Source organism: Canis aureus, chromosome 1, assembly GCF_053574225.1.
Source record: "Canis aureus isolate CA01 chromosome 1, VMU_Caureus_v.1.0, whole genome shotgun sequence".
Lineage (NCBI taxonomy): Eukaryota > Metazoa > Chordata > Mammalia > Carnivora > Canidae > Canis > Canis aureus.
The window spans coordinates 81,140,890-81,166,994 of NC_135611.1; the positions used below are offsets into that span (position 1 = coordinate 81,140,890).

The 26,105-nt window shown below is 40.8% G+C and overlaps 1 protein-coding gene and 1 long non-coding RNA gene across 10 annotated transcripts in view; one reads left to right on the plus strand and one right to left on the minus strand.

Moving 5' to 3' along the window:
• Positions 1-5,398, minus strand: part of CEP78 (centrosomal protein 78) — a 33,885-nt gene extending 28,487 nt beyond the window's left edge. For 2 of the 7 annotated variants that reach the window (XM_077906208.1, XM_077906189.1), the window contains exons 1-4: positions 5,084-5,387; positions 1,932-2,104; positions 1,763-1,835; positions 623-726 (exon numbers count right to left, since the gene is read on the minus strand). In XM_077906208.1, the coding sequence (XP_077762334.1) occupies positions 623-726; positions 1,763-1,835; positions 1,932-2,104; positions 5,084-5,336 (603 nt within the window). In that variant the 5' untranslated portion in view covers positions 5,337-5,387. Of the gene's footprint in view, positions 1-622; positions 727-1,762; positions 1,836-1,931; positions 2,105-5,083 lie in introns of those variants that run through there. The other 5 variants (XM_077906226.1, XM_077906199.1, XM_077906178.1 and 2 more) reach the window with 5 other exon arrangements.
• A 272-nt stretch (positions 5,399-5,670) lies between these two features.
• The window catches only part of LOC144318838 (uncharacterized), a 107,810-nt gene continuing 87,375 nt past the window's right edge, over positions 5,671-26,105 (plus strand). For all 3 annotated transcript variants that reach the window (XR_013384820.1, XR_013384823.1, XR_013384821.1), the window contains exon 1: positions 5,671-5,925. This is a non-coding gene — a long non-coding RNA (uncharacterized LOC144318838). The remainder of the gene's footprint in view (positions 5,926-26,105) is intronic.

Genomic DNA, 26,105 nt, shown 5'->3' on the forward strand with positions numbered 1-26,105 from the left:
AAAGGCTTACACGGTGCTTATTATGTGCCAGGCATTATTTTATAGAAACTAGTTCATTTAATCCTTATAATAAAGCACAGAGGCTAAGTCATGTGTCTACAGTCACAAGCTAGGAAATCCGAGAGCTGGAATTTGATACTAGGCTATTTGGCTTCAGAATCCATGCTCTCGACTTTCTATATCTGGGGTCAATGGGCTTGTTCTATACAGGCTCAAAGGTAAATTTTCCAGTTTTGTGGACTGGAAGGTTTCTGTTGCAACCTTATAACTCCATTGGTCTAGGAGGAACACAGCCACAGCCACTATGTAAGCAAATGGGCATGGCTATGTTTTAAAGAAATTATTTAGAAACATCAGGTGATGGGCTGTTTTCAAGAACTAAAAATACATGAAAGTACTATTTATAATGTATTATACATTAAGTCTCTTATTCCTAGGATTAAATGGACTACCCTTCCTAAATGGTAGAACCCCAAACGAAAAACTGGTCATATTCTTTCAACAAAACTAAAACTACAATCACATGTATCAAAAGACAAAAAAAAGATCTGCCATCTCGTATCAGAATATTCATGTGCTTCAATCACATAATGTTTTCATGAAAGTTTAAACATAAAATCACCTTTAAGATCTTGGCCATGTGATCTGCTCCCTGCCATGTCAGATTACACCCCGTGAAGTTTACTGTCTTAAGAGTGATAGAGTTCTTTATACCTTGACAAATAACTAAAAGGAAAAAAAAAAAAAAACCACAGATACAATAAGATGAAAAGCCTATACAGTCTGGTCAATCCTGACTTATTTGCTTTTCTTGAGTCTGTCTACTGGAGGTTTATAGCTGTGTTCTTAAAATCACTACCTACAATGTTCCCAGGCAACTGATGGATTGGTGCATTCTAAAATATGTCAGCAATAAAGGGCTATTGCATTTTACAGCAAGAGTTTAATTCTATTTAGATGCTAAAACTGAATACTGTGAACCTGGCAAACTTTATTCCCAACTAGCCAGTAAAGTACTATGTATCTTTTGAGACATAAGGAAAACCTAAAAAAACTTGACTCCTCCTATTTTCATTTCCAATGATATAACTCAAACTCAGTTATTCCATTTAAATGCTAGTTATAAACCCAGTTTTATTAGGTACTATGCTATATGCTAGAGCAATATAAGACAGAAGACATCAAACTTAATTCCCTCAAATTAACATGCAGCTTTCCTTACCACGCTCAGACCACTATTGGACACAGTGAACACACTAACTCTTCAGGACCCCAATGAACAATCATTTTTCTCTGTGATTACTTCTATGATATGCCCCCACAAGCACAATTGAATTTGCTGGCCTTTTATATGTTCCCACAAACATTTTGCATATATTTCCAATTTTAGTACATAATACAGTGCACAATATAAATATGATTGTATACAGATGTTTTAACAATTTAAAGATAACTTTTTTGTCTTTACATTTTGCTATTTCCCTTCTTCATAATTATTTCTTGAAAAAGATAAACACAAAAAAACAGAAAATATAAAATAATATATATTTGTGTGGCTTATGGCTTAACATGATCTTAAGTAAAACCAGTTTGGAGCTTATCCAGTATAACAAACTTTCAGTGTACAAGCCAGACGAGACCAAAGTTTGAAGAGGCATAGGGGATAATCCAAAAAGAAAAGGGACAGACAGTAATTAACATGCATGAAGGGAAATGTGAGATCATTCTGATGGGAAGAGACTTAAACAAGATTGAAACTTACTTTCTAAACCTCCATCTCCAATTGGACAATTTGCAAGGGACAGGTGTACCAAAGAAGTCGATTTATTCAATCCCTTTAATGGGGAGAAAAAGAGTTAAATTTTTTATTGCTTTAGTTTCCCCTCAAAGCAAATATCCAATGTTTGCAAGACACATTGGAGAAGGCTTACCTTTGTCAAAACAGTTAAATCTCTCTCTCTTAGCACTAGTCCATTTAGCTCCAGGTTCTTTAGAGCACTTGAGGCACTTAAACAACATTTGAGAGCTTTACATAACTGGAAGGTCACATCTTTGTTTCTTATTGCAGGAACGCGACTTCTGCAAACTTTACTTCGATCAGAGCCTAAAGCAAAATTATTGTAAAATACATAGTATCATCATTAGAGAGCATCTGCTCTGTGGTAAGGTACAGAAATGACATCTGTCCTTAAAGCCCTCTTTTAAGGAGGGACACGTGTAAACTCAAAATATCAGTCACATGAGATACAGAAATATAAACTATATGTGTACATGTTCCTATAAAAGCAAAAAGTTATATCTAAGTGATGGCTTCAAGATACCCTGAAGCTGAATCTAGAAAGAGAATGACCACATAGTCTGGGTGGGAGGTGCATGAACAGCAGAGAGCCCCCAAGTGCAAAAACATCCAAGCCTGACACCTGCTGGCCACAGGAAAAACTGCAGGTGGGGACGACTAAAGGCCAGGGTTGGTCAAAGCCAGCCTGGGACAGCAAGCCCATGGCTTTTACCTCATACATGATGAGGACCAGGGCTACCACTGGCACAGTAAGGGTGCTTCTGAGGGTTAGAAAAAGGTACCTAAATCAGATGAATTAGAAAAAGCTCCCCTTCCTCAGGGCCAACTAGCCCCTTGGCCCTTGGCAGAGCACAGCTCAGATTTCATCCTCTGTGCACAACACAAGCTGTGCAGCCAACATACACTGATCTCGTGCCATCACAAGCCATTACAAGCATTATTTTAAGCATATATTTTCATTTTAGAAGATCACTGAAGCCCAGTAGGCAGATGAACTGAGCTCAGAGGCAGCAACACCAGGTAGAAGCGGGTGAGGTGGGACGCCTATGGGGGTGCAGTCAGTTAAGCACCCGACTCTTGATTTCAGCCTAGGTCATGATCTTGGGGTTGTGAGATCAAGCCCCACATCGGGCTCCCGGCTCAGGAGTCTGCTTGATTCTTTCTCATCGTCTGCCCCACCCCACCACTGGTGCTCTCTAGCTCCCTCTAAAATAAATAAATAAAAAATTTTTAAAAAGGGGGGTAGGGAAAGAAGCTGGTGAGGATAAAGAAGCAAACCTAGGAGGCTGAAATCTATAACCTGGGCCCACTAGGTGCAAGAGAAAACAGAGGTTCAGTGAAGGGATTCTGAAAAGAATGGTCTCTGTGATACATTTTTCTTACATTTAATGTGCAATATTAGGCAAGATTAAGTACAGTGATCGTGACTTTGAGGTCCCTTTCAACTGTAATTGCTTCTGATTTCTATGTCATTACTTTGGTTAAGCAAGTCCCTACAGAGGCATGGAACAGTTCCTATACCTAAATGAGATGTAGAGAATAATCTGACGTCTCTTCACCAGGGGATACATTGAAATGTCTCCGCAGAAGAGAGAGAACGGATGACGTGAAACCCAGAACCTAGGAAAGGGCCAGGCACATAAAGTGTTCAGGTTTTTAAAAAATAAATCAGTATCCATTTCCTCTCCTGGATCTTCCTGGTGTGCTGTAACTTTGTCTCAGCTTATAAACACACTCAAGTGAGTCTATCTTAAAAAATATCTTTCAGGCTTAGGATTTTCTAGAACTTTGTAGGTTCCCTCAGTTTCTCCTCTACCTTCAAACCCTCCCCCATAAGGCCCAGATCTGCACCTGCAGCCTAGAGATGTCTAGCAGATACACTGCATGCCCCTCATGGCCCTCTTAAAGCATTAAGGATGAAGTGAGATCCTCTCCCCAACCCCAATCCCCTTTTACTGTGCTCTGTCTCACAGAAAGGTGCTGCTATAAATTGTTACCCAAGCTTGCTGCCCTCCTCTTCTAATGGGTCACTAGGCCCCATCCATCCCATCTCTTTCATCTCTGAAATCCAGTCCTCCTTTTCTATACGTATTTGGGGTTCTCAGATTACAATTCACCCTCCTCCCCATCAACTGCCTTCCATATGGAGGGCAGAGCAAGCTTCTAAACCAAAGTCCATCTCTCGGTCCTGGAGTGTCTCCCACAGCCTTTGGGATAAACATCCAACCAACCATGATAGGACAACCACGGCCCCTCCCTGGGTGGTCCCCACCAGGTTTCCAGTCTCAGCCCTCCCTTTTTCAAACTCTAAGTTCTAGTCCTGTGGTTTTGTTTTGCCATCTTTTCTTGTATTTCTCCAACTTTTGCACAAGCAATTTCCTCCTGCCATTGGAGAAGCTTCCACACGTCCTCCTCAGAGAGGAGGCACCTCCTCCAAGAAGCCTTCCCTGAACACTCCCTTCTACTGTCCCGGGTTTTGCAGCACCAGAGGTCACTTCCAGAGCACTGACTACTGTGCTTGTGTTTACTTGCTGCCTCCCCCAGTAGAAGTGGAGATCCTCTAGGGCAGAGAAGCCTTGTCTCCAGCAGTGCTTGGTGCTGGCTGAGCTCATCTGAGTGCCTGGAAACTTTACATACAAACAATCTGCTTAATTCTTTTTTGGCTGTGTGTGTAAAAATTACACACTTATTTATTAAAATTCCAGTGCAGCTACCATACAATGGCATAGTAGTTTCAGGTGTACCATATAGTGATTCAAGAATTCTACACATGTACTCAGGGCTCAGCACAGTAAGCGCACTCTTATTAAACTGCCTACTTAATTCTATGAACCCATGGAAAGAGTGGTTTTTAATGCCCCTTTCCAAGTGTGGGGACTGTAGTGCAAAAATAGCCTGCTCAGGCCACACAGGGTAGAAGTCTTGGAATTCAAACCCTGGGCTCCCTTCACGTCTGTGCTCCATCCACACTGTATGATGTCACTAAAAAAATAAAGCAGCGCCGTATATGACTCAGAACGAAACGAAGCAAAAGGCCGGGTGAGTCCGTTCTGTCAGCCTAAATCGTTCTTGGGAAAACCAGGTAATATGTGTCCAATGCTTAATGATGTCCCCAGCTGCTCTAGGTGCTCTCTGCGAGTACCGAGCGGGTGCATCCTCGCATCGCCAGGCACAGCGCGCGCGCCCCGTTAGCTGCGGGCCGCCGAGCTGGCGGGTTCTCATCACCGTCTCACGCCCCGCCGCGCCACACCCACTCGAGGGCGGCTGGGAGCGGGAGCCACGAACCTGTTTCGCCAAGCCACGGCTGGAAGCAGCTCTTGATGGAGACCAGGGGCAGATCCTTATTAATCCTGAGCGCGCTCAGCAGCGGCGCCCAGTCCACGCCGCGCAGGCGGTCGGCGTTGAAGTCCAGCACGCCCTCCCGCAGGCAGGCGCGCACCGCGGGCGGGGGCACCGAGTCCTGCAGCGCGCACAGGTACTCGTAGTGCGAGAAGAAGTCGGCCGCGCCGTCGCGGCGCAGCTTCGCCGAGTCGATCATGGCCAGCGGGCGGCCTCGGGCCACGCCGGCGGCGCACACAATGCCCGCTGGCGCCGCGGACCGCCCGGTCGCCTACGGCCGGCGGCTGCGCTGCGCAGGAGCGGCGGCTCGGACCGCACACGCAGGGTCCCGGCCCCGGCGAGGCCCGGCCCCTCGACGCCGCGCTCGCGCGCCGCCCCCCGCCGCACGGCGCCGGCCGTTGGCGCCCGCCTCACCGCCTTCCGCGGCGCGGGGCTGCGGTTCACGCCGCGGGGAGGGGCGGGGGCGGGGCCTGCGGGGGCGGTGCGCCGGGGCGTCAGCGCGCCCGCCGTGCGTCAGCACGCAGGCCCCGCCTCTCGCGAGGAAGGCGCGGCACGACGAGAGGCGGGACCTTCGAGGCGAGGGAGGTGCGGAAGGTCGGCGGCTCTCGCGACTGGGGGACTGCGGAGAGGGTTTCCTGGTCGAATCACAGGGAGAAGTGAACGGAGCAGCGCGTTTGAAAAGTGGTCTACGCTTCTGACGAGGGTCTGCGCTTGCCCCGCCCGGGAGAGGACGTTGGATGTGGGATGGGCGAACGCCTAGAGTGGGTGTCCGCCGCCGTCCGGGAATGGTAATTGCTACAGATCACCCTTCGCTTCTGTTGGTTCTGCTTCCCTCACCCGGTTGTTGGCCTGTTGTGAAGAGTTCCATGAATTCAGGACATAATTGTTGATCGCTAGTAACCGCTTTGTTTTGTTTTCACAATGACGGGTAACTCTTAAAGATTTTTGTGAGAGCGAGAGACAGACGGACAGACGAGTGGGGGGAGGGGCAGAGGGAGAAACAGACGCCCCGCTGAGCAGGGATTCCCCCCCCCCCCCGCAAGTCTCGATCCCAGGACCCCGTGATCATGACCTGAGCTGAACAGACACGCTTAAACGACTGAGCCACCCAAGCACCCCTATTAAGCATTATTTTAAGCACTGTTTAAAATAATTTGGGGGGCTCAGTCAAGTTGAATGTACGACTTGGGCTCAGGTCATGATCTCAGGGTCCTGGGATCCAGCCCCACATGGAGCCGGGTGGTCGGGCTCCCTGCTCAGCAGGGAGTCTGTTTGTCACTCTCCCTCTGCCTGTCTCCCTGGTCATTCACTCTCTCTTTCAAATAAATACATACGATCTTTAAAAGTATGAAATAGGGCAGCCCGGGTGGCTCAGCGGTATAGCGCCGCGGTCAGCCCAGGGCCGGATCCTGGAGACCCGGGATCGAGCCCCACGTGGGCTCCCTGCATGGAGCCTGCTTCTCCCTCTGCCTGTGTCTCTCATGAATAAATAAATAAAATCTTTAAAAATAATAATAAAAGTATGAAATATTTTAATTTTCCTAACTCCACAGGGAATATACAATTGTATAGCCACTAAGTAAGTAGAAGTCAGATCTTTGGCCTCAGAACCTTTATTTGTATCCAGTTTCTAAAACAGTGATCATCCTTTGATCAGGTCGTAGGTGTCATGTGTACAGCCTTCCTCTTCCACTGTAGAACCAAACTAAAATAGAGTCGCTTATGTCAGGGACAAAATGAAGATGGTCAATTGCCACACGTAAAGGAAACCTAAGTTACAGGAATGTACAGCTCTGCTCAAAAATAAGCAGAGGACACCAGGCAATCCTCAAATGCCACCTCTGATCATATCTTCCTTGGACTTGTTCCTTGACTCAGCTACCCTGATCCACATAAGATAGAAGACCACTAGGCAAGCAATCAGCTGGAAAAAACAAATAGCGTCTGCATTCCAAAAAAAAAAAAATATATATATATATATATATCCCTTAGCCTGTGAGCAACTCAGAATCGGTTGCTCCCAGAACTTTGAGTTTCCCAGGTTGGAGGTCAAAAGCCTTGCAATAAACTCTGCTTTGTTTTATTCTATATGTGGAGTTTGGTATTTGACACTATCCACTGGTTAAGTGGGATCGTTTTACCTCTTACTCACTATACTTCACTCCTAATCCATCCAGACAACAATTATACCCAGACTTCCAACCCAACTTACCTTCCCACAGAGCCTAATGCCACTGCCATCTGCTCATCTCTAACACTGATCCTCTCTGGACCTGCTTTCAGAACAACAAGTTTGTTGGATCCAGTCACAGACCAATGTCAACCTGGTCAACAACATAGCCTGTCTTATTTTAAGTGCCTTGTAGTTCCCATTTCTTTTTTCCACTTCTTTATTTACAGCTATTCACAATGGCTCTTCCAAACTTCCTCTACTCTTTTCATGTTACCACTAGACACTGTGTCTCTGACCTGAAGAGGATACCTCGTATTTCACTAGGAAAATAAGTTTTTAGATGCAGACTTCTTCATCTTCTTTCCACAAACTGGCTGCTTTTCGATCCATGCTTCAACATTAGTGCAGCCACCACCACTTTTTCTTTAAATCCTTTCAAGACTTCCCATTGCTCTTAGGATAAAGGCAGTCCTCCTCACAATGGTCTAAAATATTGCTACTCATTGTGGAGTCACGAACTGGCTGCTGGTTGAGAACTGTTACTGTTCTATAAGATAAGGAACTTGCTGCAGAGTGTAAATGCATAAAACATCCTGTTTAGTTCAGCAGGCAAGATTTTCTTGATAAAAGTAGCAGTGTGTTGAGTTACATCCTAGAACAAGCTCCTTATCTCACTGTCTGCTGGCACTTTGAGTTACCTGGTCTGCAGGATAGTGCATCTCCTGGGCATGATGGGGGCGTAATCTCTGAACACTTGTCTTGCACCCTTCTCCCTTTCATTTTTCAGGAGTCCAGCCCACAGTGGACTTCTTTCAGACCTACATATTTCAGTGGTTCACTGTCCGTAGTTTCTCCTCTACATGGAATATCCCCTTTACTCTGCACCTGGTTAAGGTCTCCTCATCCTTCTCAGTTCACCTGTCACATTGTCAAGGAAGTATTCCCTTACCTACTCAACTCATCAAATCCTCTTACCCTAAGCTCTCATAACACCATGTACCTGTCATTCATAGCCTTCACCACATTTCATAGTCATTTTAAGATAGACACTTACCATATGGTCCATGAGGAAGAAATCACATCTGTTTTACTTACTCTTGCATCTCCAGCAACTACCACAGTTACTACATGCTTAACTGTAGCACTAGTTATAATACTTGTTAAATGAAAAAATGAATGTATCCAATCAATGATCAAGCCTTGGCAGTTTTTCCTTTATGGAGTCTCTCTCGTACTTCTCTCTTCTATTTGTGTTCCATTACTCTACCATTTATTGTTTTACATGTGGATTATGATGATTGCTTCAGAGAATAGTATGTCTTCCTACATTCAGGCTCTCCTTCATTTATTACACGTCCCAAGGTTCAAGGATCATGCCATTGCCCTATTCGAAACCTTCCATAACACCTATTGCCAACACAATAAAGCCCAAACATTTAAGAATGACATTTAAAACTTTGCATAATTTGGCTTTAATTTCACTTTCCAGACTGGTTTTTAATCTATGGATCTAATTATCTCTACATCTTTGCTCCCTTCCAGTGCATATTATAATGTCAAAAATTTTTCTGGTCACTGCCCTTATGTCTCCTTCTCTGAGAAAGCTTCACTGAGAATCCAAGCAAGATATGGATCCCTTCTCTCCTCTGAACTTGCAAACAGCTTAATAGGACACATCTGGAACTGCCATAAGGCATCTACATCTTATCATCCCTGCTGGTATTGAAGCTCTCTGAGAGTGAGGATACATCTCTGCGTTCTGTGCAGTTCTCAGCATGGTATTATACACATGGGTCAACCTGGTCAGTGAATATTTGGGGAATGAACCAATGAATGAAATGAGTTCTCTGACTCTTTCTCTTTTTTTTTTCTTTCTGCTTTTCAAGGTTCTGTAGTTAGTTACATTTGGATAATAGGCTGCTTCATAGCAACATAATAATCAAGCTCACAGAGTGTTGCAAATAGCTGCTAAGAGCATCCCTCTGCCACTTTAGAACAGCTTGTTCTTCCTCTCAAAGGAAGAGAGCAAGATTCTGTACTTATTAAGTGCCTTTGTTTGCTTGGCATTTAGAGACACTAGAGGCATCCTACATTCAACGAAATGCCCATTTTTATTGTAATTTTCCCCTATGAATAGCAGCTATCCAAAGATGTTTCTGTACAATTTTTCATCCTTTTGTATTCATAAAATGCATTTTAACTACATACAAGCAGAAAATAAATAGAAAGAACTCTGCTTTGAATTTGATAAAAGTTTAGGGAGATGTCTTTATGCACATTACCAAACTTGTTTGGGGAAACTTTAGCCATGTGAAATGTGTTGGAGAGGTGCCAAGAATTCAAGAATTCTCAAAATTTCTGAGTACACAGTTGCCTCATATATAGGCGTAGTGACAGGCATCTATCAGTAACATGAAAGATAGGGATGCTTGGGTGGCTCACTGCCTGAGTGTCTGCCTTTGGTTCAAGGCGTGATCCCAGGTCCTAGGATTGAGTCCCACATCGAGCTCCCCCCAGGGAGCTTGCTTCTCCCTCTGCCTGTGTCTCTGCCTCTCTCTGTGTGTCTCTCATGAATAAATAAAATCTTTAAAAAAAAGTAACTTGGAAGATATTGTGTTAGTCCTCTTATGCTGTAATAATGTGAACAAATCATCCTAAAACTTGACAACATCAGTAAGAATTTTGGTTTTGTTTTGTTTTTAATCTGGATTAGCTGTAGTGACTCTGTTTTAGACCTCCAGATAGCTGGTTTTTCTCCATGGTTGGATCCATTTGAGGTCTGTCCCACACATCTGATTCCAGGGCCTGAATGTGGGGCACCTAATTCCAGGGCACACTCTTCTCACTTTGGCTGTTGAAACACAAGAGGTGAGCCCACTTAAGCCCACTTAAGACCTCTGCTAGCATAATATCTGCTCACACAGCACTGACCAAAACTTGTCCCAGATCTAAATTGTGTGTAAAATAGGTACATATGCCTCAAGTTCATAGATCTCACAGAATATTGCATCTTGGACAATGTTACCTTGGCACTTTCATCAACATTTGTATACTTGATAAACATTGCAGACACTTTTTCACCTTTGAGAACTTTCTGAATTTGTGTAACAATTTCTATGGGAACAGAGGAAGGTATACTTTAGAACTCAACTATTGTTATTGCATTGCTGGGAGAAGAATTGATGATATTAAGGTCAGTACAGATTAAAGATTTGAGATTCACATCTTCCTTACTAACATCAGTCTATGGAACATTCCTGGGGAACTGTGATAGTAGCTTTATATGATTTCAGTCACATGACAGTTTGCCAAAGCTGCTTAAGTAAAACATACATAATACAGTCCACCTCGCTTTAGTTTTCCCCACCACTCCACAACATATCATCAATGGGGTACCTAATAGATCAACAGAAACTGAAAGAACTCATTGCTAGCTTACCTGCTTGACAAGAAAAATTAATGGAAGCACATCAGTTGATATCAGACTCAAATCCATAAAGACAAAACAAGACAAAGAATTCCAATCAAAGTAATGATGTAGGTAATTATAAAAAAACAACATAAATTCACATTTCTCTGTTCCTTATGCCTAACATATATGGTATGTTTATATTTCGATTATTGTGCATACAAGAGATAGAAATGTTCTATATCTGACAACATGGACAAAGGAGGCAGTGAGAACAAAGCTGTGTTAGAATAAAAATGATGCTAAATCATAACCTGAATCCATAGGAAGAAACGAGGAGAACCAGAAATGGTCAATAAACAGATTAACCTAACAAACTCTATTAATATTAATTTGTTCTTATTTCTTCTCTCAGCTCCTTTGAAAGACATAAAATGTTTTATGGTCATACTTATAACAATGTATTGCTGAATATGTAACATATATATGTAATGAAAACAAAAAGAGATGAGAGATGAGAGGAACATAAAGGTATAGTTTCTATATCTGACTAGAATGAAATTAGTTTACTTTTTTTTTAAGATTATTTATTTATTTATTTATTTATTTATTTGAGAGAGGAAGCATACACAAGTGGCAGGGAGAGGCAGAGGGAGAAGGAAAAGCAGATTCCCCACCAAACAGGGAGACCAATAACATGTAGGACTCAATCCCAAGACCCTAGGACCATAACCTGAGCCGAACCCAGACACTTAACTGACTGAGCCACCCAGGCACTCCTGAAATGAAATTTATATTGCAAGTAGCTTCTGATAAGATGTAGATTGTAAGCTCCAGAACAGCCATAACTAAAAAAAAATTGATAGTAAATGGAATTAAATGTTGCACTAAAAAATGTCCATTTGATATATAAGGAGGCAATAAAAGAAGAATAGAGGAACAACAACAAACCCAAAAAACATGAAACATACAGAAAACAAAAGGTAAAATGACAGACATCTATGTTTCCTATGTATCCTACCATATCAATAATAAACTTAGATGTGAATGAATGAAACAATCAAAAGGCAGGATTAACAAACTGAATAAAAAACAAGATATTGTCTACAGGAGATACTCCTTAGATTTAAAGATATAAATATGTTCAAAATAAAAGATGAAAAAATGTACATCATGTAGATAGTAACTGTGATAATGCTGTAGTGGTTATACAAATACTAGACAAAACAGACCTTAAAGCAAAACAACAACAAAAAAATGATATAAAGAGGGAGATTTTATGGTGGGAAAAGGGTCAGTCTATCAGGAAGACATAAAAATTATGAACACACACAAATCATAAGAGAACTTCAAAAAGCAAGAAGATGATACCAAGATACATGAAGAATTAGAGAAATAGAGAATTCAACAATATTAGTTGATGACTTCATTACCCCGGCATCAACAATGGATAGGTTAAGTTGGCAGAAGATCAACAAGTAGATAGAACACTTGAACCACACCATAAATTACTAGACCTAACAAAGCGTGTTAACGCTTAACCCAACAAGACTTAAATTTACCTTCTCAAGTGATATGAAACACTCCATGGTAAATTATGTTCTAGGCCAAAGACAACAGATTGAAAACCATATACACTGCAAATGGGAATGTAAAATAGTGCTGTCATTTTACAAAACAGTTTGACAATTTCTCAAAATGTTGAACATCAGAGTTACTTTGTGACCCCGCACTTCCACTACCAGATAGATACTCAGCAGAAGTAAAAACTTAGGTCCACCCAAAAACTTTTAGGTGAATGTTCATAAAAGCATATTGATAATATCAAAAGGTGGAAATAACCCAAATGTCACATTATTGATCAATGAATAAACAAAATGTGGAATATTCATACAATGAAATATTTTTCAGCTATAAAAAGGAATGAATTATTGGTACATGTTACAGCATGGATGAACTATGAAAGTATTATGCAAAAGGAAAGAAGCCACTCACAAAAGACCACATATTGTGTAACTCCGTTTATTATGAAAAGCCCAGAATAGGCAAAACTGTAGAGACAGAAAGTGATGAGTGGTTGCCTATGGTTGAGAGGGTTGAGGAGAATGGCAAAAGGCTACTGATGTGTCTTGAGTTTTTTGGTGGGGGGATAAAAATCTTCTAAAATTGGATTTTGGTGATGGTTGCACAACTCTCAATAGCATTGAATCGCTTACATTAAATGGGTGAAATGATGGTAAATTATGTATTATAAATTATATCTCAAAGCTGTTAAAATTATAAATTTTAACATTATAATTTTAACATTATAATTTTATAAATTAAAATATAAATATAAATTTAATTTTAACATTATAATTTTAACATTATGATTTTATAAATTAAAATATAAATTTTAGAAATTTGAAAATTCATCCAAAATTACAATTTCTTTAAAAATGCAATAATTTTCTTTTAAAATGCAAAAATGAAATATTAACAATAACCTAAGAAAGAAAAGAATATCTAATAACTCTAATTAGATACCTTAACAGAAAAAAATTTCCAGGGATAAGTGGCTTTCTTGGTAAATTCTTTAAAAATACTTACAGAAGAAATAGCAGCAATTTTAGTTAAAAATCTTCCAGGAAACAGAAATAAAAGAATACACTATTCAAATCCTTTTTAAAAAAAAAATGAGGGGATCCCTGGGTGGCGCAGCGGTTTGGCGCCTGCCTTTGGCCCAGGGCGCGATCCTGGAGACCCGGGATCGAATCCCACATCGGGCTCCCGGTGCATGGAGCCTGCTTCTCCCTCTGCCTGTGTCTCTGCCTCATTCTCTCTCTCTCTCTGACTATCACAAATAAATAAAAATTTAAAAAAAAAATTTTTTTTTTAAAAAAATGAGGCCAGCATAAGCCTCAGACCAAAGCTGAAAAGAACATTACAAGAATGGAATCACAAGCCAATTTCTCTTCTGAACATGCTTGCAAAGATTGTAAACAAAAGCACAAACTGTATCCATGGTATGTAAAACTAAAATACATCCCAACTGAATTGGTTTTATTCTGGTAATGCAAGGTCAGCTTAGTATTCAAACAATAAAACAGATCTCAGGAATAAATTGAAATGGAAAGAATTCATTTAAAAAAGAAGTCAATAAAAAAAAAAAAAAGCCAATCAGGAGACATACAAGAGTGAATAAACACAATAGATAATGCCTTATGAAAAATAGATGAAAAATATTCCATAAATTATGGAATATTCTAAAATTTTAAAATATAAAAAGCAGTTGAAAAAGATTCAAGAAAAAAAAAAGAAAAAGATTCAAGAGAAGGTGACAAATACTGAATATAGGAAAAAAAATATACAAATGAGAGATGTACCTAAAGAATAAAACCAAAGCAAGGAAATAGAACAAATACTAACAGTATAATTTAAGAACTTTTCTGAAATAATAGTAATAGTAAAAATAATACTAAAAGAAACTGTATATTGAACAAGTACATTACATAGCTGAGAATAGTAAGTCAAAATGATCAACACCAATGTGTATTTATTCATGAGACACAGAGAGGCAGAGACATAGGCAGAGGGAGAAATAAACTCCCTGTGGGGAGCCTGATGTGGGACTCGATCCCAGGACCCCGGGATCATGATCAGAGCCGAAGGCAGATGCTCAACCACTGAACCACCCAGGTATTCACCAAGATGTATTCTAGAGAAATTTTAGACCTAAAATGGGAAATTGGAATTTTAATCCTAACAGACTAACTTAACTATAAAGGGCACAGACTGTTGACCTATATGCAAGAACTCAGGGTATCTGGATTCCATGAACCCTTCTGAAGGAAACTATTAAAGAGTATAACACAGCCAAAATGACTGGAGACCATCAATGTAAGTACTGCTAGTGAGCATTAAGTGTAGTTACTTCTTATAAAATGAGAAGTAAATGAGGGTTAAACGGAAAGAATACTGTATGCAATGGTTGTTTGCTCTGGCAATATAGGTATCAATCCTATAAATGACAGAAAGACTGAACAAACACCAAATGAAGTTAAAACTGTTTTCAAGCATTGTTTATATTAAAAATAATATAGAAAATGCAATTCTAAGTCTGTTCTCTGAGCAATATGGAATGGAACAAATGAGAAATCATCGAAAAAATAGGATTATTTTTTTTAAAAGATTTTATTTATTCTAGAGAGAGAGAGTAGGGAGAAGAGCAGAGGGAGAGGGACAAGCAGACTCCACACTCAATGGGAACCCAATGTGGGCCTCGCTCTCAGGACCCTGAGATCATGACCTTAAATCAAGAGTCAGACACTTAACCAACTGAGCCACCCAGGCAACCCTGGAGTATTCTAGTTATAACATCTGCTGTGAGCTAGGGAACTAGGGTTCTCAGGATGGAGGAAGTAGAATACAGAGATAATATAAAGGAGGTTAGTAAAAACTGCAGTACTCAATTAGAATTATCTGTAATTAATAAGGCATTTTAACTATATATATTTTTAAAGATTTTATTGATTTGAGAGACAGCATAGTGCACAAGAGGGGGCGGGGCAGAGAGAGAAGGACTCTCCACTGAGCAGGGATCCTGGCTCAGGGGTTGATCTCTGGACCCTGAGATCATGATCTGAGCTGAAGGCAGACACTTAACCAGCTGAACCATCTAGGCACACCATTTTAACTATATTTATACAGACCTATGTATTTAGGGCTGTGTCTACATCTATACATTTATATATACTATATACTATCTATGTATATAATTATATATGAAAAATGTGTTATATATATGTGTCAAACACACACACACACACACGTATCCTATCTCTGTTGAATAGGCCTAGAACTGATGACCAACCTAGTAGCAAAAAACATCCATAGGGCCCAGATTATGGTCTTGAAATAGTTTAATTAAAGTCTGTGGTGCATTTGTGTGAAATGAACTTGGAAATTTTTGCGATACCAAATAACAAGGAAGTTTTCAAAGCGTACTGGCCACTTCAGAAGGACTCCAGGGACAAATGTTAAGAGGCTTTCTGCGGATAATGGAACAGTTTGAACTTCAGTGGGATAATAATTACAATGAATTGAAAGCCATCAACTACATTTAAATCCATGGGTTTCAAAAAATAAATAAATAAATAAATCCATGGGTTTCTATGGATACCAAAAAAAGTCAACTTATGAGGATAATTTGGAAAAAATGCATTATAATAAAAACTGATTTTTTTAATGGTAGAGGTAGAATTGGGTGGGGTGAGAGAATAACCAAGTTTTTATCCTACCTTTCCATTGTGAACTGTATCAGTGTGCTCCCAAATTGTAGACTGGGCCATAGAACTTCATAAAACTATTTCTGCCAATAAGTGGAAAAGAAGTGATCAAGTTAGAATATAATTTTTCAATCTCCAATGAGTTTATGCTGGACTCTAGCAGAATTCAATTTGGAAACACCTGCATTCTTCAGCAGATAAATTGAAGGGCAGTAGAAGGATGGAAAGGTGACTTACAGAGTAAAAGAGAAAAAGTCGTTATTTAAAACAGCAAAACTAAACCATGCTTTCTAGGGATACAAACTTGGATGATGAATTTATAAAGAAATTTGAGGATAAGTCAATTACAAAATGAGGAAAATGATTACTTTTTGGAAGAAAGAAATTATAATTGAATCAGAACACAAGGAGGGGCTTCAGGCAAAGTTCTATTTCTTTAATTGGGTGGTGATTACAAGAGTATTTGTCTTATAATATCATTCGGCTATTTATGTGCTTTTTGTGGTTTCTTGACTGTGACATTTTATAACAAAAATGTTTTAAGAAAATCAAACACCTAGGAATAAATATAACAAAAAGTTGAGGAAAACTCTACACAGAAAACTAAAAAGCTTTAGTGAGATAAATTAAACCAGATTTAAATAAATAGATAAATCATTGGTCATTGTTTGCATGATTCAAGTAATCTCCAAACTTTCTACAGATTCAGTGCAGTAGGAATTAATCTTTTCTGTGTGTGTGTATGTGTGTCTGTAAATTGACAAGCTGAATCGAAAATTTATATGGAGATTCTAAGGCCACTCATAGTAAGATATGAAAAAACAAAGTTGGAGGACTATGTGTCAGACAACATGACTCATTAAAGTTATGATAATTAAAACAATGTGATATTGATACAAGAATAGAAATAGAGCAATGGAAGAGAACAGCAGGTTTGGTCCCTACCCAGGTAGATAAGGTCACTTCATTTATGACAAAGGTGGCAATACAATGGACAAAGGATTTTTTTCAGTAAATGCTTATGTGTCATTTATGGAAAGAAATTGATATTGATCCTTATATCACTCCATATACAAAAGTCAATTCCAGTTGGATTATTGATCTAAATGATCAACAAAATGATCACTGAAGAGTGAAAAAGCAAAGCAAAGAATGAGAGAAGGTCTTTTCAATATTTACCTGTGACGAGAACTTGGTTCCAAAAAAATACTTGAATCCAGAAAAATACAGACAACCCAACAGAAAAATAGGCAAAGCTTGAACAGGTACTTCACAGAATAAAATATCCAAAATCACTAAAACAAAAACAAAAAAAAAAAAAATTCCATGACAAGGTGCTCATCCTAATGAGGGAAAAGAAGAGTAACTTAGTTAAAAATTTGAAACAAATTAATTAACCAGGGAAATGAAAACAAAATTAAAACCACAATGGGATACCGCTGAGCTGATGAGGAGGATGTAGAGTGGCTGTAACTCCTATGCACTGCTGGTGGGAGAGAAATCAATATCTGCACTTCAGAAAGTGCTGGCTGTAGCATGGAAAGTGTAGGTATGTGTAGCCTAAGGACCTAGCAATTGTACACCAAGCATACACTCAGCACGTGTGTGTGTGTGTATATATGTATATATGTTCCAAGAGGCATGCAGAAGTATGTTCAAGAAAGCACTATTTATATAGCCCCAAACTAGAAATAACCCAAATGCCTATCAAGAGCAGAATAAATGGTAACTTCATGCACTAGAATACAATGAAAGTGAATGAACTCTTTGAGCAAAAATATGGCCAAATCACAATTTAATGTTGAGTGAAAGAAGCCAGACATAAATTATATTACACAAAGACATCAATACCAGGATATAGAGATCATTGGAACTCATTTTGAAGTTGCTTACCACCATTTTTGAAGTTCTGAAACAGGTGAAATAACTCCATGATGATAGGAATCAGAATTGAGGCGCTGTGTCCCTACACAGGTGTTCTGATTTGTGCACTTCTTCTGACTGCATGTTACATTTCTACTTTAATATTTACTTAAAAATAAAGAGTTAATTTTCTCACCTACAGGCTCATCCTGCTTATAAACAATTTCATTGTCCCTAATCATGTCTCTCCCCTTCTCCTGGGCCAGGCAGTAAAATGCAAACCCAATTTATACTCTGCCACTTAAAAGCTAACAATTTAGCAAAAATGGAGGCAGCATTGTGTTTGGAAAAAATATGGGTAGAGGGGTCAAGATTAAATTTTAAATACAGGTTTCACCACTCTGGTTGTGCAACTTGGTCTTTATTTTCCTCATCTGTATTTGTAGTGTGCATCGGAGGACTGCATGGCAAACTAATAACTGGAGGGGCACCTGGGTGGCTCAGTGGTTGAGCATTTGCCTTTGGCTTAGAGTGTGATCCCTGGGGTCCAGGGATTGAATCCTGCATAGGGCTCCCTGCAGGGAGCCTGCTTCTCCCTCTGCCTGTGTCTCTACCTCTCTCTCTCTGTGTCTCTCATGAATAAATAAAATCTTTAAAAAAAAGCCCTAATAACTGGAAATCATACAATATACATCTATTGTAAAATGACTTAAGTTCCTCCAAAGACTCATAATGGCTTCTTAAAAAAGATTTTATTTATCTACTTATTTATTTGAGAGGGGGTGAGAGACCTTGTGGATGATTAGGGGCAGAGGTAGAGAATCTCAAGCAGACTCCTTGCTGAGCTCAGAACCCATCATGGGACTCAGTCCCTCGACCCTAAGATCATGACCAGAGCTTAACTGACTGAGCCACTGAGGCTCCCTTCATAATGGTTTCTAATTGCAACATCTGTACAATTTCCTCACATTACTATGGCTTTCGTGGTCAGGCTGGCCTGACTCCCAGACCTCTGCTCCTCCTCACCCAGGAAGAATATTTCTGAAACATTCTCTTAGGTTTAACTTCAGGTAGATTGCTCTACTTATCCCCATACATCTTCATCCTACAGCAGTGATCCTCTCTCGGTCAGCCTTAGAGAATATACCCACACACAGATCCAAAGAAGATATTTGCTTTATTTTCTCCTCAGGTTTTTTTTTCCTTTAGGAATTACTGCTTAATTAACAGGGAAGTAGTTGAAGGAATTACACCCATATCTATTTTATGGAAGTTTATGGGGCCAATAAAATATCTAGCAAATTTGTGTATGTTGATGTAGCAAGGTATCCATGATACATCCTAAAATGAAACAGGCGAAAAGCAGGACAGTCAGACAAGTACCATGCCCACTAGAATGTAAGGTATGCGAGAGCAGAGACCAAGTCCGTTTTATGTATCTGCAGCATCTAGTGGACACACAGTGTAATTACTTGTGGACTGAATGTTAGAGCACAGAAAATGACCTGAAGAACACAGGTCGCCTTGCTATCAGGGTTACCCCTCTCTGGAGGAGCACTTTTTGTTCGCCACATTTCTGATATTTCAAATAGTTATATTAGAATGTATCTATGTTTTATGTTTCCAGCACCTAAGGTGCTTGGCCCTCCAGCAGTCAGCACCTGTGTCTCTTTGTTGCTTGCTATAGTGACTTCAGGCTACAAGAAACAGCTTTGCTTGTGGTGTGGGGAGCTAGACATGGCTGCTCATTCGTGTTCCTCTCCCCACCCAGCTTTTAGCAAACAACTGTCATAAGGAGTCTGGATCCCACAGCCTAGCCCCTGATTGGACAACTCGAAGGCATGCATTTTGATTCTGTGCAGCTCCCCTGTGATTCACCCTAAATGACTTCCCTGGCTTCAGGGGACTTCACTTGAAATTGTACTTTCTGGCCTCCTTCCAGCTCTAGCTCTCTTGGATTGTCCTAGAACAGTTCCCCCTCTCCAAGTCTGCTTCTAGGGACTCAAACTAAGTCACTTGTGTAATTAGAAACCATAAAAACAAGTAGTGCCTATTAGAGGATGAGGCAGATGACCTCCTCACCTCAAACTTGTCACTCTCTATAGCTTTAAATTAATCATAAAATGTGCCCAGGCACAGCTCCATAACTGACAGGGCCCAGGGCAAAGTGAGAATGTGAGGTCCTTTGTTTGAAAAGCAGGAAAAAAGTAGTGTTAGCAGTACTGAAATATAAAAGCTTTTCCTTTTTCCCAAAGTCTCAACTTGTCAGGGTATTTTTTATTTGCTATTGACTGTTGTTCTAAGTAAAGAAAAATTAAAATTTTTCATGATTAGCATGAATTTTTTTCATTCACCTTTATCTTGTGCAATGTGAGTTTTAAGCTCAAAATAAGAGCTTTTCACTTCAGTGCAGAATAACCAAATTACACAATTTATCCTTTATAGATTGTATATGCATATGTATTTTTCTTACCTATGCTATGGAAACGCTGCACAAGGTGAACTCAACAGTTTTTTTTTAATTTTTATTTATTTATGATAGTCACACACAGAGAGAGAGGCAGAGACATAGGCAGAGGGAGAAGCAGGTTCTATGCACCGGGAGCCGGACGTGGGATTCGATCCCGGGTCTCCAGGATCGCGCCCTGGGCCAAAGGCAGGTGCCAAACCATTGCGCCACCCAGGGATCCCTGAACTCAGCAGTTTTAATTTAACTTTTCAACATGTACACTTTCTCCCCTGATTCCTACCTTCAGCTCCATGTTCTGTGAATAAGAAGGAAAGGAAAAAGAACTGTGAGTTGCCCCATCTTTCCTTCTGTGTCGTCATTTCTGGGGTAAGCGATTGGCTCATACAGGGAAGTAAATGAATAAGGAAGGCTATGGTAGGTTCCTTGGTCGTTGATGTTTCTCAGAACTCCATTGCCATCCCTGTGTCCAAAGGACCTTGATGAGAATGTAAAGCACAGCCTCCTGCTTACTCAGATGTCCAAGTAATGTGTTTCAAGTCTTGCTGAACTGCCCCCACTGCAGGTCCACCTGCATGCTGTGTACATGGAACATCCTGACTGTGTATGAATGGGGCAACAGGGACAGTGGACATGCCACTGCTTGGGCTACTCTTCTTACATGCATACTCCGTTGTCCCATAGACTTCACTTAGAGAACATGAGCAGAACGATACAATCAAGAATTTTAAGACAGATGAAGGTAGAATATTAAACCAAAATAGGGGCTCTTCTAAGTATGGGACCCTGGGTGACTGCTCATGAAGGGAGCCCTGGCTGGAGCACAGAGGTAAGTAAGGCCTAGGTCTTGCTCAGTCCTGGCAAAAACCCCACACATCTCTTGGTTGCTGGTTTGGCAGACTTCAGGGCAGCTAGGGCTACTGTGTTGGCACAGCATTCTTGTTTCAGCACCTTAAAAATTTTTATTTAAGACCATCTTTATTTTCTTTTGAGCTGAGTAGGAGATTCAAACATATATTTGCTCCAGTTTATCCAGCATTTGGTATTTTGTGATGGGAGGGAACTTCTTGTTAAGTTCATGGAAATGGACATCAGAGTACATTTTTTTGTCTACTTACAGATTTCACAACCATCCAAGTCTAATTCAGATTTCACAAACCCCTAATGAGTACTTGTTTTTATTGGATGTTTCTTTTTTAAATTATTCTATATTTTATTTGTTTATTTGAGAGAGAGAGAGAGAGAGAGAGAGAGAGAGAGAGAGAGAACCTGACATGGGGCTCCATCCCAGGAGAAAGAGAGAGAGAGAGAAAACACCTGACACAGGGCTCCATCCCAGGACCCTGGGATCATGACCCGAGCCTAAGGCAGATTGGTTAACTAACTGAGCCTGCAGGAACCCCAGTAGTTTTCTTTTTATCCCTGGTTCTCTGAAATTTCCTCTGGATTTGCCTGACTGTGGATCTTTTCATTTTTTGTTCATGATACTCAGTGGTCTCTTTATATTGAGAAGCTTAGTCCTTCAGTTCTGACTACACCATAGGATATGCTTATAAAATAATTTTTCTCTCTTCTCCCTTCTGGAGGACCACTCAGTTGGATTCATCTTCTTGGGCCAAACCTCTAGTTTCTAATCTTTTCAATATCTTTTGTCTTTTAATTCACTTATTTGGGACATTTCTTTAAAGATTGTTTTCTGTTTTACCTATGAATGATTTTCCTTTTGGAACTTATTTCTGACTTCTAAGCATACGTTTTTGTGCTATGGCATTCAATTTTTATGATATTATAGTCATGTTTCAAATATGCAGTATTTTTTGTTACTTCCAAGGGTATTAATAGTATAGTTTCATTTTATAGTTTTTTTCAGCTTCCTTTATTATCTCCTTTTCTTCTAAGTTCTATTATTTGTTTTTTTAAGTCTCTATTTTTCATGTTTTAGATTTCTTTTTTGTATATTTTTATTGGAGTTTGATTTGCCAATATATAGCATAACACCCAGTGCTCATCCCATCAAGTGCCCCCCTCAGTGCCCGATACCCAGTCACCCCAGCCCCCCGCCCACCTCCCTTTCCACCACCCCTTGTTTGTTTCCCAGAGTTAGGAGTCTCTCATGATCTGTCACCCTCACTGATATTTCCCACTCATTTTCTCTCCTTTCCCCTCTGTTCTCTTTCACTATTTTTTATATTCCCCAAATGAATGAGACCATATAATGTTTGTCCTTCTCCGATTAACTTACTTCACTCAGCATAATACCCTCAGGTTCCATCCACATTGAAGCAAATGGTGGGTATTTGTCGTGCAGGTGTCCTGCCGTTTCACTGCAATGTTTTAGATTTCTCTTGTGTATGCTGAACTTAGAATTTCTGCCCATCTTTAAAATAAGACCTTAAATATATGGAGACTCTGTGCACAAGTATATTTTACCCCAGAGAAGTTGTGTGGAGAGCTTCTTTTTGGGATTGGACACTCAGATATCTGTATCTGGAGGGCTTTTCTCTGGAATTTAAATTTTTTCATGGGTAAGACGCACTGATCTCATGCCTTGGTTTCTGAAACTGACTGCTGAAGGTTTTGAAGCTGTGGTGGGTGCTTAAGGTGTGTGGTAAGAGGGGAGCTTCCATTCTGAAAGCACTTTCAGGCAGTCCCTGTACCTCACCCCACACTCTGCTTTATTTGGATCCCTGAGCTCAAAGGCTGTTCAGTTCCACTTCTCCAGTGATTGATCACCAACGCTCCACTCTGCTCTCCTTGAGGCAGAGTGCAAGGATGGGGAAGAGGCAGAAGGAAACTAATTTGGCTGTTTAGTGATGGATAGAAACTAAGGAAGGGGAGGGGATCTAACTACCCAGATCTATAACCAATCCCTTGTTTTTAGGCTCCCTCATTCTTCCTTATTTCTTTTGGCATCTCTGATAAGTCACCTGGTACTTTGTGGGTAATATTTTGAAACATTGTATTTCGAAATAATTGCAAACTTTACGAAAGTTGCATGAATTCCTCTATTATCCCTTTACTCGGTCTCTATATTAATCTCTTTCTTGAGTATTTGACAATAAGTTGTGTATATCATGGTCCCTTTCCCGGAGTCCTTCAGAATGTGTTTTCAAAAGAGACTTCTTTACATACCCACATTAAATTTACCTGCTTTAGGAAATCTACATTAATATAAATTTTATTTAGTCTACTACCATTCTGTCAATTTATCCAGTAATGTCCTTTTTTTTTTCTTTTTAGAGAGATTGAGCACACATGCATGAGGGAGTGGGGGGACGAGAGAGGGGCAAAGGGAGAGAGGGAATCATAAGCAGTCTCCATGCCCAGTGTGGAGCCTGATGTTGATCCCATAACCCTGAGTTCATGACCTGAGCCAAAATCAAGAGTCGGATGCCTAACTGACCGAGCCACCCAGGTGCATCCCAGAATTCCTTTATAGCATTGTTTTTCCTCAGGTCCTGGATCCAGCAAAGATCGCACAGTTATTTAAATATCATGTCTCTGTGGCTTCCCCAGATTTAAAACCCCCAGCCTTCCCTTGTCTTTCAGGACATTGACATCTTTGAGAAATACAGGTGATGGACCATTCCTATAGCCATTTCTTCTCATGTGGAAATTTTCCTTCTGGAGCTAAGCAGAAGGAAAATTCTTCTCTCCTCTCCCTTCAGAGTTTAATCTCTGAAGGACACTTGAAATCTGGGGTACTGGAACTTTTGGGTTTGTTACAGCCACAATCAGGCCATTAATGCCAAAGCCAGAGATGTTAGCATGTGTGTGGAAATTTGCTAAGAATCATCTTACACTGAAGGGAGAGGAGAGAAGGTGTGTCTTGAAGGGTAAGTTCTTTGGAGGATGGCTGATTTTGTGGGAGAAAACAGGCAAAGAGCCTTCAACCTGTGTGGAAGGGAAAGGTTTGGGTATCCTAATTGTGGCTGATCCATGAAAATTAGCAGGAGAACTGAGGAAATCAAAGCAAAGTAACGATATGGTGCTAGATTTCAGCAGTGTAAAATCTGAAGGAAGTTAGAGGCATCACAGCCCCTGGGGAATGAGAAGAAGCCACTAGGTGCAGAGCTGTCAGGGATGCATCTCCAGGCTTTGTTCACTTCCTGCCTAATACCCTCTCTCTCCCTGTGAAAAGGTGCTTATCAATGACCTGTTTTCTCTCTATCTCAACCTCAGTGAGTCTCGAGCATCTAGTGATGACACAGGTAGGAGAAATGTGTGCAGTAACCTCAGCTATCTCTAGTTGGGTACTGTAGCCCAGATGAGGTGAAGGGGTAGTCTCCTATCTCCCCTCTTGTGGACCTCAACAGGAGGATGCCAGAGGATGAGGAGAAGGGAAAGTGTCACCAGAACTGCAAGAAGAAGGACGTTCCAGAGTTGAGCAGGAAATATTTATGTCTACAAGTAGCACTCAGGCCACTTTAGAACTGGATTCAAGCTGCGAACATGATGCATATCGCCTCCTGACCTGGTCCAGCTCACCTGACTGGCTGCCCTTGATAACCATACAGTGATAACCATGAGTACTGAAGGGTCTCAGGGACAAGAACATTTTGTTGAAAACTTGTCACTGTTCTGCATTCTAGCAAAGGTAGCTACTGTCCAGTGACTACAGATCTGGTGAGCTTTGGGGGAATGGTGTGTGTTGTAGTGTGAGTGTTGCCCTGGCTGTGGCTGGGAAGCTTGGGGCAAGGCCTAGGAGTTGGACCTCTTGTGTCTGGAAAGCTGTCTGAGAACCCACCTGCACTCAATCCTAGATCCCCTGCTGCTGGGTATCTTCTCAGAGAGGAGACCCTCTGCACAGAGTCTTTCCATGATGCCTGGCTTGGTGATTTCATGCAGGACAAAGGCATCACTTATCCATCTGTGATGGGAGTGTTCCTGGTACAGCCACACTTGAAGGAACTTGGGGGAAAATGAAACAGAGAATGAAGGGAGGCTTGATGGATGTTTGAGTTGGAAAGAATGAAAAGATAGAAGACTGAAGAAGCAGATTGGATGGAATTGGAATGTCCCGTCCCTACTCAACCCTGGCTCTCATCTACCCTCTTCTCCACCCACCCCCAGCCTGACGCAGGCCACAGGCACAAATGCCTGATCAGGTAAGCGTGCAGCATTTAGGTCAAGTGTTGCTCTGGCTATGGCTGGGAAGCCTGGGGCAAGTTCCATGTTCCCTTCCAGAGCTTTGCTAGCCTCTACCAAAGGTGGAAGTCTATTTATCTTTCCCTTAAAGTTGGATGGGACTTCCTGGCTGTTTCAATGAATGAAATGCAGCAGACACTAGTGTGTTCCTTTTTTAGGGTTGCCATACCAAAATATCTGGGTGAATTAAACGACAGAAATGTATTCTCTTACATTTCCTAAGCATAGAATTCTGAAATCAAGGCATCATCAAGATTGATTCCTTTTGGAGAACTCTGAGGGAAAGTCTGTTCCAAGTCTTTTTCCTAGCTTCTGGTGATTGCCAGAAAACCTTGCCATCCTTGGCTTGCAGATGCATCATTCCTATGTCTGCTTCCATTGTCACATGGCAATCTTCTTTGCATGTGTCCCTGTCCAAAATTTCCTCTTCTTTTAAGGACAGCAGTCATTGGATTAGGGCCCACCCTAATCCAATATGACCCCATCAAGACCCTTTTTTTTTTTTTTTAAGTAGGCTCCACACCCAACATGGAGCCCAGTGGGGAGCTTGAACTCATGATCCTGAGATCAAGACCTGAGCTGAGATCCAGAATCAGATGCTTAGCCTACTGAGCCACTTAAGTGCCCAAGACCCAGTTTTT